Source organism: Branchiostoma lanceolatum, chromosome 3, assembly GCF_035083965.1.
Source record: "Branchiostoma lanceolatum isolate klBraLanc5 chromosome 3, klBraLanc5.hap2, whole genome shotgun sequence".
NCBI classification, from domain to species: Eukaryota; Metazoa; Chordata; class Leptocardii; order Amphioxiformes; family Branchiostomatidae; genus Branchiostoma; species Branchiostoma lanceolatum.
The window spans coordinates 13,827,092-13,839,828 of record NC_089724.1 but is presented as its reverse complement, the minus strand read 5'-3'; the positions used below and the strand labels follow the sequence as shown (position 1 = coordinate 13,839,828).

Sequence of the window (12,737 nt, the reverse complement as noted above, 5' to 3'; positions counted from 1 at the left end):
TCCCCACCACTGCACACTGGTATTTACCTGTCTGTCTTCGGTCGTACTCAAATCGTAACTTAAGAGTAAGCGTAATGCCTTTTTTAGATAGACGATAGAAAAGTGGAATGTCCTGCCTGGCCCAGTTGTGTCGTCTCCCACAGTTGAGACATTCCGGGCCAGGCTGGAGGCCTGTCCACCCTAGCCCGGGGCCTCCTCTCCTCACCTTCTTTGCCCCTGATGGGGTCATATGGGGGTCATCACTTTAAATCTGTACCACTAAATATGTAACACGTTAACATTAACCCTTAGTATTTAGTATCATGACCGTACATTTATTTGAAAACAGATCTGTCATCATCTGAACAATGTCACTCAAAGTCAATGAATAGCTATAGTCAATAAACTAGATGGTAGCAACAACTAAACTTTCAGAATGTACCACATGATGGTATCTCACATTGATGAAAGCCCCAGTCCACATTTTAATGGTGATGATCAATATATTAAGTCCTGAAGCACCTTTACCACCTGCAGCATGGCCTGCACCCCCGTGTTTTGCCACAGTGGTATAGTCTACACTGCCGCACACCATTGGTTGACGTCGTAGAGACCATGCCATACTCGTTGGCGTCTTTGCATGCATGGTCCTTCGTATGGTTTGTATGCGGTTTAACCATTTTCTTTACAAAAGTGGGTGGTTTTGAACCTTCTAGATGTGTGTATAGTCGTACAACAACTTGTTTGGAAGTTGGGCCAGTGATCTGCGTTCCACGAACTCTTTCAGGCGACCCTTGTTCGCTCACCGCCCCGTTCTATCGGTCCCCACTGATAGTGGCCATTTTCAGTTTTCCGGGTGCGGTGAGAGGGCGGGTGAGTGTGCGATCTGGCGGGAAAGCACGACACAACATTGTGACACGGCCCGTCACACTTTCTCATTGTAGGGTTTATCAAGGCACTTTGAGGGCGCAGCCGTGTACATGGCGTGTGGAGGATCGTTGTCTTTGGTCGTCTAAGTTCGTCCCCATGTCGACCTAAACTAAAGGTGTGCAGCACGCGTTTCGACAAAAGTCACTCCGCGTTTCGTTGTGTACTTTTTGCAGCCTATTTAACAAGCGTTATGCAGCGATCAGTGTCCAGCTTCTGGGCAGTGAGTGTTCCGGGATAGGGTAGGGGTGTAAAATTGGCACTCACTGCGCAGAAGTGGAATGTGCTAATAAAGTTCAATCAAACCGGCACTATTGAATATTGGTCTGGACTGGTGGGTGTGGCAGGTAAGGACTAACTCAGGTATTCATACAAGGTCACTCCCACCCACTCAGGTAAGAATGAGTGAGGATATTTGAGGACATATTAAATATGAAGCTCACCATGCCTTCTTCTGTGAGGCGCAGCAGGCTATTTAAATTCACTGTTACTTGTAGCTGTCATGCTTTAATCCACGTTAAGTGTTGTAGGTAATTTTTCGAGAAGTCTAATTAGTTGCTTTAATTATATTTAACGTTAGCACATTATTTTTTAAAACCTGAATCTATTGTTAAATGTTATCGCAAAGTCAATTGCCCTAAAGTCACAACGGAGCATCCGGCAATGTTGGTCTTTGCGGACTAGTTTTGCCACACGCCCCATGAATTTTTTTTTTTTTAAATTACTCATTCCCCAAATCTTTTGCAACATCAAGTTGATGTACCATTTGACGTTGCCGGCCATCCTGAATTTATCATTCAGTGTTGCCAGGATCCCCCCATGCAGACCCTTTAATATTTGTCAGATAGACTGTGAGCCATTGCAGGGGGTGATTATCCGGGTGGGAGAAGTCAGGCCTGTGTGAATGACCCTACAGGTTGGGACCTCTGCTACAGCTTACGAAAAATTGGGACGTCAGGCTGCGATTTACAGAAAATGTGAAGGTTAAATTGCTCTTTACAAAATTACCCCGGCTGTGTTTTATGCCAAGATTTCGCTGCAATTACATGCTGTCAATCCATTCATTATTGCAGGGAAAGTGAAAGTGATCTCGAACCAGTTTACATGTAGCTCACTGAAGAGCTTTAATCCACTGGTCTCCTCAGCACTCCCCCAAGAAATAAGTGCTGGCACTCAGTATGGGAAAGTATATCCATGCTGGCTTGACAAAGACATAGAATTACAGTAATTAGAATTGTTGCACAGAGGACATACGAAAACTGCACTGACCACGGCAAGAATGACAACATGTGTACAATGGATTTTGATTGATCCAACAGGCAGTCGTTACTGTGAAAGGGGGCATACAGTGTGAGCAGAGGATCACCTAAGGTCGTGAGGACCATGGAAGAACAGAGCAGTTCCACAACAGTTTCATCCCAACCTGTGTCTGTGGTGAGCAGTATAGTAGATTATTGAAGAAGAGATTGCTTGATCTTCAGTATCTGTTTACCAGCATGCATTTTGCAGAATCTTTTAGGGCTGATTTACACAAGCAAATGTCTGGATGTGCCACAACTGTATACGACGAGGTTGTGTGTCTGCAGGCATACAACACCTTTTTGCTGCGTATAAATCGGCCTGTGGTGCCAGCATTTTTATGGCCTGTCGTATGTAACCAGATTGAAGTACATGTACGATCTCCTGGAGGGCAATCTGCGACACTCCCTGGGCCTGGTGTTAATCAAACACTGTCATGGGCACCTCCCCAGAATATGGGGACCAGGACACATTTCCTTATCGGTATTGCGTCACGCATCCTCATGTTTCTGCACACTAGATGCGGCCCCAGGTTATTGCTAATCTGCAGTAGAGTAGCCTTTTTCATCCAGAGTAGACCCCTTTCCAAACTCCAGCGCCATTTTGAATTTGCTTTTGCGAGAGTTGAGCTCGCATGATTTGCCAAGGCGAGCGGTAACAGATCTCGGAGCACAGCGTCCCCAATAGAAAGCAGTGTCTAGTCATCTTCGGTGGAGAGTTGTACACCTCCTCGTTGAAATTCACCAATATACATTTATAAGCATACCACGAGTAGACAATATTATTATGGATACTTGGACTTGATATCTGCCAGTAAGATTCTGTTCATTTTCAACACATGTGACAATTCATATGTACCAGGTGATGCGATGTAAAGAAACATTACACAGTAACATGATCCCTTCCTCAACTTACAAATTTTTCCAAGGTGATGTTGGCATTGTCAAGATTATGGTCACGACCGCCACATTCTGTTATATTACGTAGCTACAAAGATCCCAGCCCGATATGTGTACGTTTTTGTGGGATTTTATCCCGACTTGAGCGAGCTAAAATTATCTGGGGAAACTACGAGCACGTGGTGTAAACATATATGACGATCTCTGTAGTGCATGTTTGTGTTTAAGAGCCTGTCTGGAACTGCGGAGAATGAACAGAAAGTTACAATTTTACCGGCTGATATTGCGTCAAAGTGTCCACAAAAAAATTGTCTACTCTTGGCATGCATATATGCTGGTGAATTTGGCAGAGGAAGATGACTGAACACTGCTTTCTATTGGGGACGCCTTTGTTTAGCGCTCGCCTTGCCAAATATATGCACACTCGCGCCATATCATGTTATAAGAGCAGATTCAAAATGGCGCCGGAGTTTGGAAAGGGGTCTTTTCGTATACTAGTCCTGGTCATCGAAAACTGGATCAAATGACCCTATCAAACTAGTGTGTTACTCCTCATATTCTCACAGTTAAACTGACTGATTGAGCTTCGACAACAGTATTGTGGCTGCAATAAAGGCTGCCTGTTGAATCTTCTTGAAAACTTCTACATGCCTTCTGACACAAGTACATGTACGAAGAGCAGCGTCATTTGTCTCATGAAAACACACAAAGCCTCTCCCGCCATTTTGAAGGTTATGTGGTGTCAAAGTCTACGATGGGTCATGACCGTACATACATGAGTCCAAGGAATCTTCTTCTTGGTGTGTGTAAAAAGACTTACGACCGCTGTCGTGCACGGTTGTTGTACGTCCAACGATTTTCCTTGTGTAAATCGAGCCTTAGTAATTCCATTGTGATCTTGATGAATCGCTCATAATCCCTTATTCTAACATTATAACGTTCAGTTGAAGAATATGCAACACCCCCAATTATACCCTTATACCACAGCTTTTGCCAAACTACATGGTTATTTCACGAGAACCATTTAGATGTAGATTTCAAATCTCAAGTTACATCATGTAGGCCTGAAAGGTCAGACTAGAGACTTTGCAGAAACTGTACCTCAGGGCTCAAGCCCCTCACATGTCACGGCGTCAGTTGCCGTCAAAGAGAGTAATTCTCTTTGTAGTACGTATCTTTGATACATGTATGTTGACTATTAACAACTATGTAACCTGCGTCATGCACATTTCTTCATGTTCGTCCAGGATGAAATGAGCTCAGTAGACAGTGCTGCAACACAAGCGCCCGACAGTGGATCTGAATGCTGTGGCAGGAGTGGTGACAAGAATGGTGCGGAGTGTGAGACTGACAACAATGGAGCAAGTACATCATGTACTTCTAATGTACAGGATATCAAATCCCGGCAAGATACACTTGTATATGTATTACAGGATGTTCAGTCCAATAAGATGGTAATACAAGTGCCTGTGATTGCAGATGAGTCAGGGGTTATAAATTGTACTGAATCAGGACTTGCAGAATCTAAGGACACACCTATAGTTGTAGGAGATACTCAAACAAATTGTGGGACAGAGTGTGATTCTGTTAATGTAATTGGTAGCACAGAAGTTGAGTCATCAACTTGTGACATAACTGAATGTTCATCACATGTTGGTCTTGTTACAGAAGAAGCACTTAGTAGCCAAACTATTACTGTATTGTCCAATGACACTCATAACCAAACAACCATAGTTGAGTGTAACCAAGGAGGTTTAAAAGAATCTATTAAACCTCCTTGGTGTAACTCAAACTTCATCCCCCAAGTAGGCCTTCCACAAACCACGTCATTTACAAAGAACTCCTCCAGAAATCCACCTCAAAGAGATACAGAAGCACAGAAGGAAGGCAGTCCTGACCTGCATTTACTGGATGCTGAAGTGGGAGGAAAACTTCTGTCAGAAATGACAACTAACAAACAGAGGTTGCAAGATGAAAAGAAAGAAGAGAAGAATCTAGAGGTAGCAATAAGTTCACTTGAAGGTCAGGTACAAACACCACATAAACTAACAGCAACTTCCTCTCATCAATCAGTCTTGTTTTCACCAATTTCCTTGCAGATGTTAATCACTGATCGGAAACAGCAAAGGCAAACTCATAGAGGGCGCCAAAGTGGTCTATTAAAAAAAGAGACCAATGCAGTCATCAGGGTAGGGACTACAGAAGTCTCAGAAATCCAAAATGTTTTTGATGAAGGGTCATATTGTGCTCAGCTAGAGGAACAACAGCAAATTGTAAGTTTGGATACAAATATCGTACAAAGTCACAACGAGGAATGTACAGTAGGCCATGCACCCAAGATTCCGCATGAAAGGGAAAGAAACCCTGAGTCAGAAAGTGCTCAAGATCATACTGCATGTAAAGAAAAAGACAGTGACTCTGAACTGATCTTTGTGGAGCCTGGAAGGAAGAGTGAAGGCTTAACAGCAGACAAAGACATGGAGGAGGCAGGGTCCTGCAACATGCACATGGAACACCCAGATCATTCAACTGCCAACGCAGTAAAGGCTACAGGTGCCCTAACCTTGGAACAAATCATGCCCGAAATAAGGGACGATATTGGAGAAGATATATTGGTAACTAACATGGCTAACAGTGAGGAAAATTTGATGAAAGAAGATGTGGTATTGTCCCAGGCATGTCCCAATGAACCCGACAAAGCTCTTTCCTGTGATCAGTGTGAAGAAGACTTACAGTCAGAACAATTGTTAGACCATAGGTGGAGGCATAGTTTCACCTGCCATATCTGCTCCTTCACTGCATTTTCAGTGAAGGACATAGAAGATCACTGTGTCAGGTGTGAACAGGCTCACGCTGTCCCTAACGGCAAGAAAGGAGACGGTAATGGAGGCGACGAAATGGAATGTGAAGCGGGGAAAAATGAAGATACATCTAGATCTTTAGTTGCTCAATCGGTGCCTCAACTCACAAACAGTTCTCAATGTGAAACTTTGAAAGAAAGCTGCCAAGCTGAAGTCCGTCCTGACAAAATTGAACCCACAGAATGTGACTTGCCAAATCCTCCTGATGCACCGAACACACCGGTGATACTGAGTAAGGAAGGCAGCACTGTGGTGAAAGCTGATTCTCCCCGCCCACTGCAGCATAAAGATCTAGCAACTGAATGTACAGATAATGCAGAGGCAAAACTTAGTGACCATGGAAAGATCAAATCACCCAGAAACCATGGAGAAGATCATATCATTGCTGGTTGGAAAGCAATAGTAGTTCATCCAACACGGGGGTTAGTAAGGACAAGAACATTTTGGCAGTGCCCTGTCTGTCCTTACAAAACAGACAAGATACACCCCAGTATTAAGGCGCACGGAGCTCGCCATGTGGTCTCTGCAAAGTTTCAGTGTGATGTTTGCACATACTCGTGTCCATCAGAAATTGGACTCCGCAGTCATAAAAGAATGCACGAAAAGGACTGGGATCAAAAGTCAAGAAAGAAAGACAAATCTGAGGTACAGGTTATGTCGCGTCAGCTGAGGAGGAGGTTAAGGAAAAATAGGAGGGTTTACAGGTGCAGCAGCTGCAGTTTTGCCACCTTAGTCCTGGCAAGCTTTGAAATGCATTGTAAAAAGCATACAAGAAAGGGCAAGGTTTCTAGAAGACACACAGAAAGGGAAAACATTGCCATGATTGGGAAATGCATTACCACCTCTAATGATCTGAGCAGTGAACTAAAAGACGGACGTGTTAATGATACACAGGAAGCAACCAGTAGTGAGAGTCAAACAAACAAAATGTTGCAAGGGCAAGACAAGGAAAAGGGTGACAAGTACTTACAGAGGAAGTTGGAAGTGTTGTCTGAAACCTCAGGTTACAGTTTTGCAAACCAGAGCTCCAGGGAGGGAAATTCCATCAGTCCTCAGCAGAGGGCTAAGACCAAAAAGTACAGCTGCATTAAGTGCTCATTCTCTTGCAATTCTTGGCTGTCAGTCAAAGCCCACATGGCAGTTCATAAGAAAGGGGTGGCAAACACTGCAATGGAAATTGAATCCCGTACACGTACAGATAAAGAAGAACAAGCAAACAAACTAGAAGAGAGAGGTGCTAGTGAAAAAATTGCATGTGTGATAATAGATGCCAATACTGCAATGGATAGAAGTGACAAAACTACAATGGAAATAGGTGACAATACTGAAATGGAAAAAGGTGACAATACTGCAATGGAAAAAGGTGACAATACTGCAATGGAAATTGAATCCTGTACACATAAAGAAGACCAGAGAAACAAACTGGAAGAGAGGGATGCCAGTGACAAGATTGAACATGTGATAGCAGATGCCACTGCTGCAATGGAAAAAGACAACAATACTGCAATGGAAATTGAGTCTTGTACAGATAAAGAAGAACAGGCAAACACACTAGAAGAAAGAGATGCTGTTGACAATATCACACCCGTGATAGCTGATGCCAATACTGGAATGAACATTAAATCCTGTACAAATAAAGAACAGGCAAACAGACTAGAAGATATAAATGCTAGTAACAAAATTGGAAGTGTGACAGCAGATGACAATACTGCAATGGAAGTTGAAACCTGTTCAGATAAAAAAGAACAGCCAAAAAGACAAGAAGATATAGATGCAAGTTACAAAATTGCAAGTGTGATAGAAGATGCCAATACTACAATGGAAATTGAATCCTGTTCAGATAAAAAAGAACAGGAAAACCAACTGGAAGAGAGAGATGCTAGTGACAAAACCACACGTGTGATAGTAGATGCCCAGGACAGTCCACATACTACACCCACAAAAGGCAGAAAAATGTACAGGTGTACCAAATGCCCCTTCAAATGTGACAGAATTGGATGGCTGGTGAAACATGTGAAACATCACGAAATCAGTCAGAAATACTCATGTGATCTCTGCTCATTCTCCACATCACACAAGATTGCTCTGATAAATCATCAGGTGATACACTACAGTGGTCCCCAGAAAGGGACAGTAGGAACTGCCCAGGTTACAGCATCCACAGGTGGGTGCAACAAGACAGAGTCCAACACCAACGTTGCAGAAAAGCAGCAGTTGCTTTTCCGCTGCAAAGAATGTCCATATACGGCGGATCAAGTGTCCGTCTTAGAGCGTCATGAGAAGTGTCACGTCATATGGCGTTGGCATAAAAGGCTGCGTGAAATGTCACATACAGACGAGAAGGCAATGTCAGAGGCCACAGTGGCTAGTAGCTGTAATGATACCAGCAACAGTGGGAATCCTGGTGATGTTACGAACCAGGAAATGAAAACAGAAGAAGGTGAAAGCAAAGTGGAAGAGCCCTGTATGATGTACACTTGTGATGAATGCCCATTTAAGACCAATTTGCTCTGCGAATTGGAAGGGCACAAGACTTCCCATGGGAGTGAGTCAAAGCACATCGGCTATGGCAGTACTTTTGCCTCTGACTTCAAGACAAGTGAACTGCATCATGGAGATTACAAAAAAGACCACGATGATGGAAAGGGTAATGCAGATGCCGTCATGGAAGATGCAGAGAAGGGTGAAAATGAATCCGTAGTGTCAAGGCCAGCTGGCCTCAGCACTGACATTGCTGTTCAGAAAGAAGATGAAGACAAAGGAAGACAGACCAGTCTGATATCCAGGCCCAAGGTTGATGAATACAAGTACATCTTTCATTGTGAAGATTGCCCTTTTAAAACAGACTGGTTTCATGACCTAGAGAAGCACAAGAATGGCCACAACAATGAAGCAGATTTCTCCTGTGACGAGTGCTCCTTTTCTGCTGCTTCAAAGGGAGCAATTGAGGTACACCGCAGAGTGCACCGATATAAGAGCGCCAACCGTGAAGCCAAACAATGCACAGAATGTGCTTTTTCGACACACAGCTTCAAATCGATGCAGCTTCATATGCAAGCTCACAGTGGCAGCAATGTACCAGGAGATGTTGGTGAGTTGGTAGCATCTCCTCTGCCCTGCAATGATGTACAGACACCAAGTACAAGTGGTATGGAAGCCAGTATTTTCCGTCGAAAGATGGAGGAATACTTGTACATATTCAACTGTGAGCAATGTCCATTCAAGACTGACTGGTACCACGAACTGGAAAAACACAGAATGGGCCACAATGCTGACCTGGAGTATCCCTGTGATCATTGCACATTTTCGTCTTCTACGAAGAAAGCAGTTGAAGTACATAAAAGGGTTCACAAAGACGGGAGTGCTTTGAAAACAGAACGATCAGCTACAGACAAATCAACATCAAAAGATAAACAGAAGCAAATGCTACGAAGGTTTCCACACATGACACCATCAGGCCTACGGTACTATAATCACAAGTGCCCCAAGTGTCCCTTCCGTACTGATAGCAGAAAGAAAGTGGAATTCCACCTGATGCATCACAGGACAAAGGGAAAGTACAACTGTGATCTTTGTACCTACTCTTCACACCACCAATCGGCTTTGGGAGTGCACAGAAGGGTTCACTTACAAGGGTATCATAAGCCACTTGGAAAGAAAATGATGCCAGTCAAAGATACACCCAGCTGTAATATGAAGAATAAGAGCAAGAGACTGTCACCCCAGAAATCTCATAAATGTACCAAGTGTCCCTACAAAACTGACAGCAGGAGAAAGATGGATGTCCACATGGTGTTTCACAGAAAAACAGGAAAGTACAAGTGTAACCTGTGTTCCTATTCCACAGACAGGATGACAACACTTGGACCGCACAGAAGAGTTCATCTGCAAAGTCAAGAGGTCTCAGATAGTAGTGTTCAGGACGTGTACAAGTCAATGGAAGTTGTCCAGTCACCACTTGCAGCCTATAGAATAGAGCCAAGATCAGACAGTGGACAAAAGTACTCCTGTAATGCTTGTCCTTCAAAGTTTAATAGTCTGATGGATGTAAGGGACCATGTTTCTCACCACCTCAGACAGTTTTCTTACTCATGTCCAGAGTGCACCTACAGTGCTGACTCCGAAAGATCGGTTCAAAGTCACAAAGGAGTTCATGAGAGACATCAAGATAAGGAATCCAGGCCAGTGATTAAAAATGCCACACAAACATCAAATAATCCGGTAGCACATTATGCTCAGGACGACGAAATGCAGAGAGAGAGTATGATTAAGAAACGCAAGTATCAGTGTGAGTACTGCCCTTACGCGACTGATAAGCTTCAAAGAAGTTCTTCACATGCAAGCAATCATGGAGCAGACCATCCAAACAAGTGTCCCCTTTGTTCTTACTCCACCAGTGCCTCAATCGAGGTGCACTTGAGGGTCCATGAGGAGCATGCCCAAGGTAGGACCAAGGGTCAAAAAGTGGATACAGCTGGGAACATTCTTACTGTGGAGAAAGTTGGCAGTGCCAGAGACCGTTGGCAGTACAAGTGCAACCAGTGTCCCTACCTTGCGAAGACAGCAAGTTACGTCAGGTCACATCAGCGCTATCACTCTGCTGACCTCCCGTTGAAATGCCCAGACTGCACTTTTTCCTGCAGCCGCCTACAGCAATTGTCCTTCCACGCAGAGTGGCATGGCAAGCCTCCAGCTCAAGAAAAGCAGCAAAGCAGCCTTGAAGTAAAACACAAGCCCACGAGGAGGGGAAGGATAGGAAATCTACAACACAAGTTATATGAACAGGGAGTTGAGAGGATTTTGATTGATGGCAAGAAGCATTATATTTGTCCCCACTGCCCCTTTCGGTCCAGGTGGGCTGACCAGGCTGTTGCCCACCTTGAACATCACTTTGTCATGTACTCTTACAAGTGTGCGCACTGCTCCTATTCCACAAGGACAAAGGACAAGGTCAAATTCCACATGAACCTACACAAAAAGGTGAAGGTGGCTAGTGACGGCAATGGCCATTCCACAGCTGGTGGGAAGAGGGTGGGTCGGACAGCGCAAGGGGAGAAGGAGGCTGCTAGTAGCCCCAGTGAAGAAGGGGTACCTAAAGGTCCAAGAACAAGAGCAAGGCTAGGAGTTATAGGCCAATCCCCAATCAAGCACGCGGCTTCAAAATTGTCTCCCACTAGCAGCAGTGTGTCTCGTAACCTGGGTGATTTCAGCAGCCCCAGTGGATCTGAGAGTCCTTTTATACGATATATGACGCCATCGTGCAGTAAGGAAGAGCCGGAGGAGGGGCAGCAAGTGACGGTTTTGACATTTGTCTGCATGTACTGTGAACGGCCATTCACCGACCAAGAAAGTTGGCTGGCTCACATGAAAAGGCACAGGCTGTAGAGATGGGTGGCAGATACAATTTACAACTGCTCTGATATGGTCAGGAATAGGACAGACAGTGCCATAATTCTGCTGTCCAGTGTGACAACAAATTCATTTTTTTAATGAAGTCTCTTGGTTTACTTTGCCAATTAAATAGTACCACCTGCTGATGAATTGTTAACATGGAGATTTAAAGCATCTATATTGATTACTAACGGAGATAGGGTGCTAAAACCAAGGTCTGGGCTTAATATGAAGGTTCCGAATATTTAAAACTTGAAATAAGGAGGATGTGCCTTAATTGTAATAAAACTATCAGTTTTAAGTCAATTGAATTTGCATCTTGTCGTAGCTTTGTAGAAAGTGTACATAGTTTGTGAATATCATGTTTGTGGTGGAAGGATTTGTATACAAAACTTGTTATAGCAATTTTTGCCATGGAATTTAGAATTTTTGTAGCATAGCTGTATAGTAATGTATTTTATAGCTGCAGGCTACGTCAGAGGCTGATTGTAGTTTGCCATGAGGCCATATGATAATATATTGATCAATAGTAGGCAGCAGTGATTGCAACTTAGATTTCACCATCCCCCCTTCCCAAAACGGAACAAAAGTGCTACATGCTATTTGAATTGTCAGTCATGATAGAACTCTGTTGCAATGCTTGTGCTAAGTTGCTGCAAATGGAAAAGTGGCAATAAGCATAGTTGGAAGGAAATATCCAGTCCAAGACAAAATGGGGAGAGTGGGACCAAAACAAACATTGAGCCAGCAAGGTGGGTCTATGACTTCACAAGGAAAATATTGGCTGACAGTCCTTAGGTGCTGGAATCCTGCTAGGAAACATGCCACAATGTTTGGTCCATGCATTTTGTACCCAAGAACGCACTCTCAAATTTGTGTGAACCTTGACAGTGGTACATTGTACATTCAGGGGAAAGTCACATTTTGATTATCATCTTTTATTTACTCTTAGTTTATTTCACTCATTTCTTTATACATTCATTATTCCAGATGCTGCAAGGGTTATGTGAAAAAATGAAGCTGTTATGAACAGTATCCATATTTCGTTGTTATGGCTTTGTTTTTGTCATCTTATATGGATAAAATATAAGTGATAGGAAATTATGGTGTGGTGTTTTGTGTACCTATTATGGCTTGTGCATGTGATAGATTGATAATGCATTCCAACAGGAAGTTAAGTGCTGCTAGTTGTCTCCTTTTGAATAAGTTTTGTGTTAAGAACATGTTGGGTGTTGAGTTATTCTTACTACTAGAGGTGTATTCTGGTGAGTGGACATATGTGTATATGTAGCAATATTGTAGACGACTTAATGAAGTAATAAATATAGTATTGTCATGACAGATTCTATTGGTTGCCAGTTCCTTACATTATTTGTTGTAT

At 43.4% G+C, this 12,737-nt stretch overlaps 1 protein-coding gene across 2 annotated transcripts; it reads left to right on the top strand.

Annotated features, from left to right (window-relative positions):
• The first annotated feature begins 542 nt into the window (after nt 1–542).
• LOC136430434 (uncharacterized) lies at nt 543–12,697 on the top strand. 2 transcript variants are annotated; one of them, XM_066421040.1, is made up of 3 exons: nt 543–638; nt 2,226–2,340; nt 4,352–12,697. In XM_066421040.1, the coding sequence occupies exons 2-3, from the start codon at nt 2,290–2,292 to the stop codon at nt 11,348–11,350; spliced, it is 7,050 nt and encodes a 2,349-aa protein (XP_066277137.1). In that variant the 5' UTR covers nt 543–638; nt 2,226–2,289; the 3' UTR covers nt 11,351–12,697. The 2 variants fall into 2 exon arrangements, with proteins under 2 accessions (XP_066277137.1, XP_066277138.1); XM_066421041.1 differs by having other exon boundaries at nt 607–2,340.
• Nucleotides 12,698–12,737: the final 40 nt, after the last annotated feature.

Bases quoted from the DNA above. Each gene is read 5' to 3' on its own strand.
- LOC136430434 (XM_066421040.1), top strand. From the start codon at position 2,290: ATGGAAGAACAGAGCAGTTCCACAACAGTTTCATCCCAACCTGTGTCT. The intron at 2,341-4,351 runs GTGAGCAGTATA...ATGTTCGTCCAG, and splicing joins CATCCCAACCTGTGTCTGTG to GATGAAATGAGCTCAGTAGA.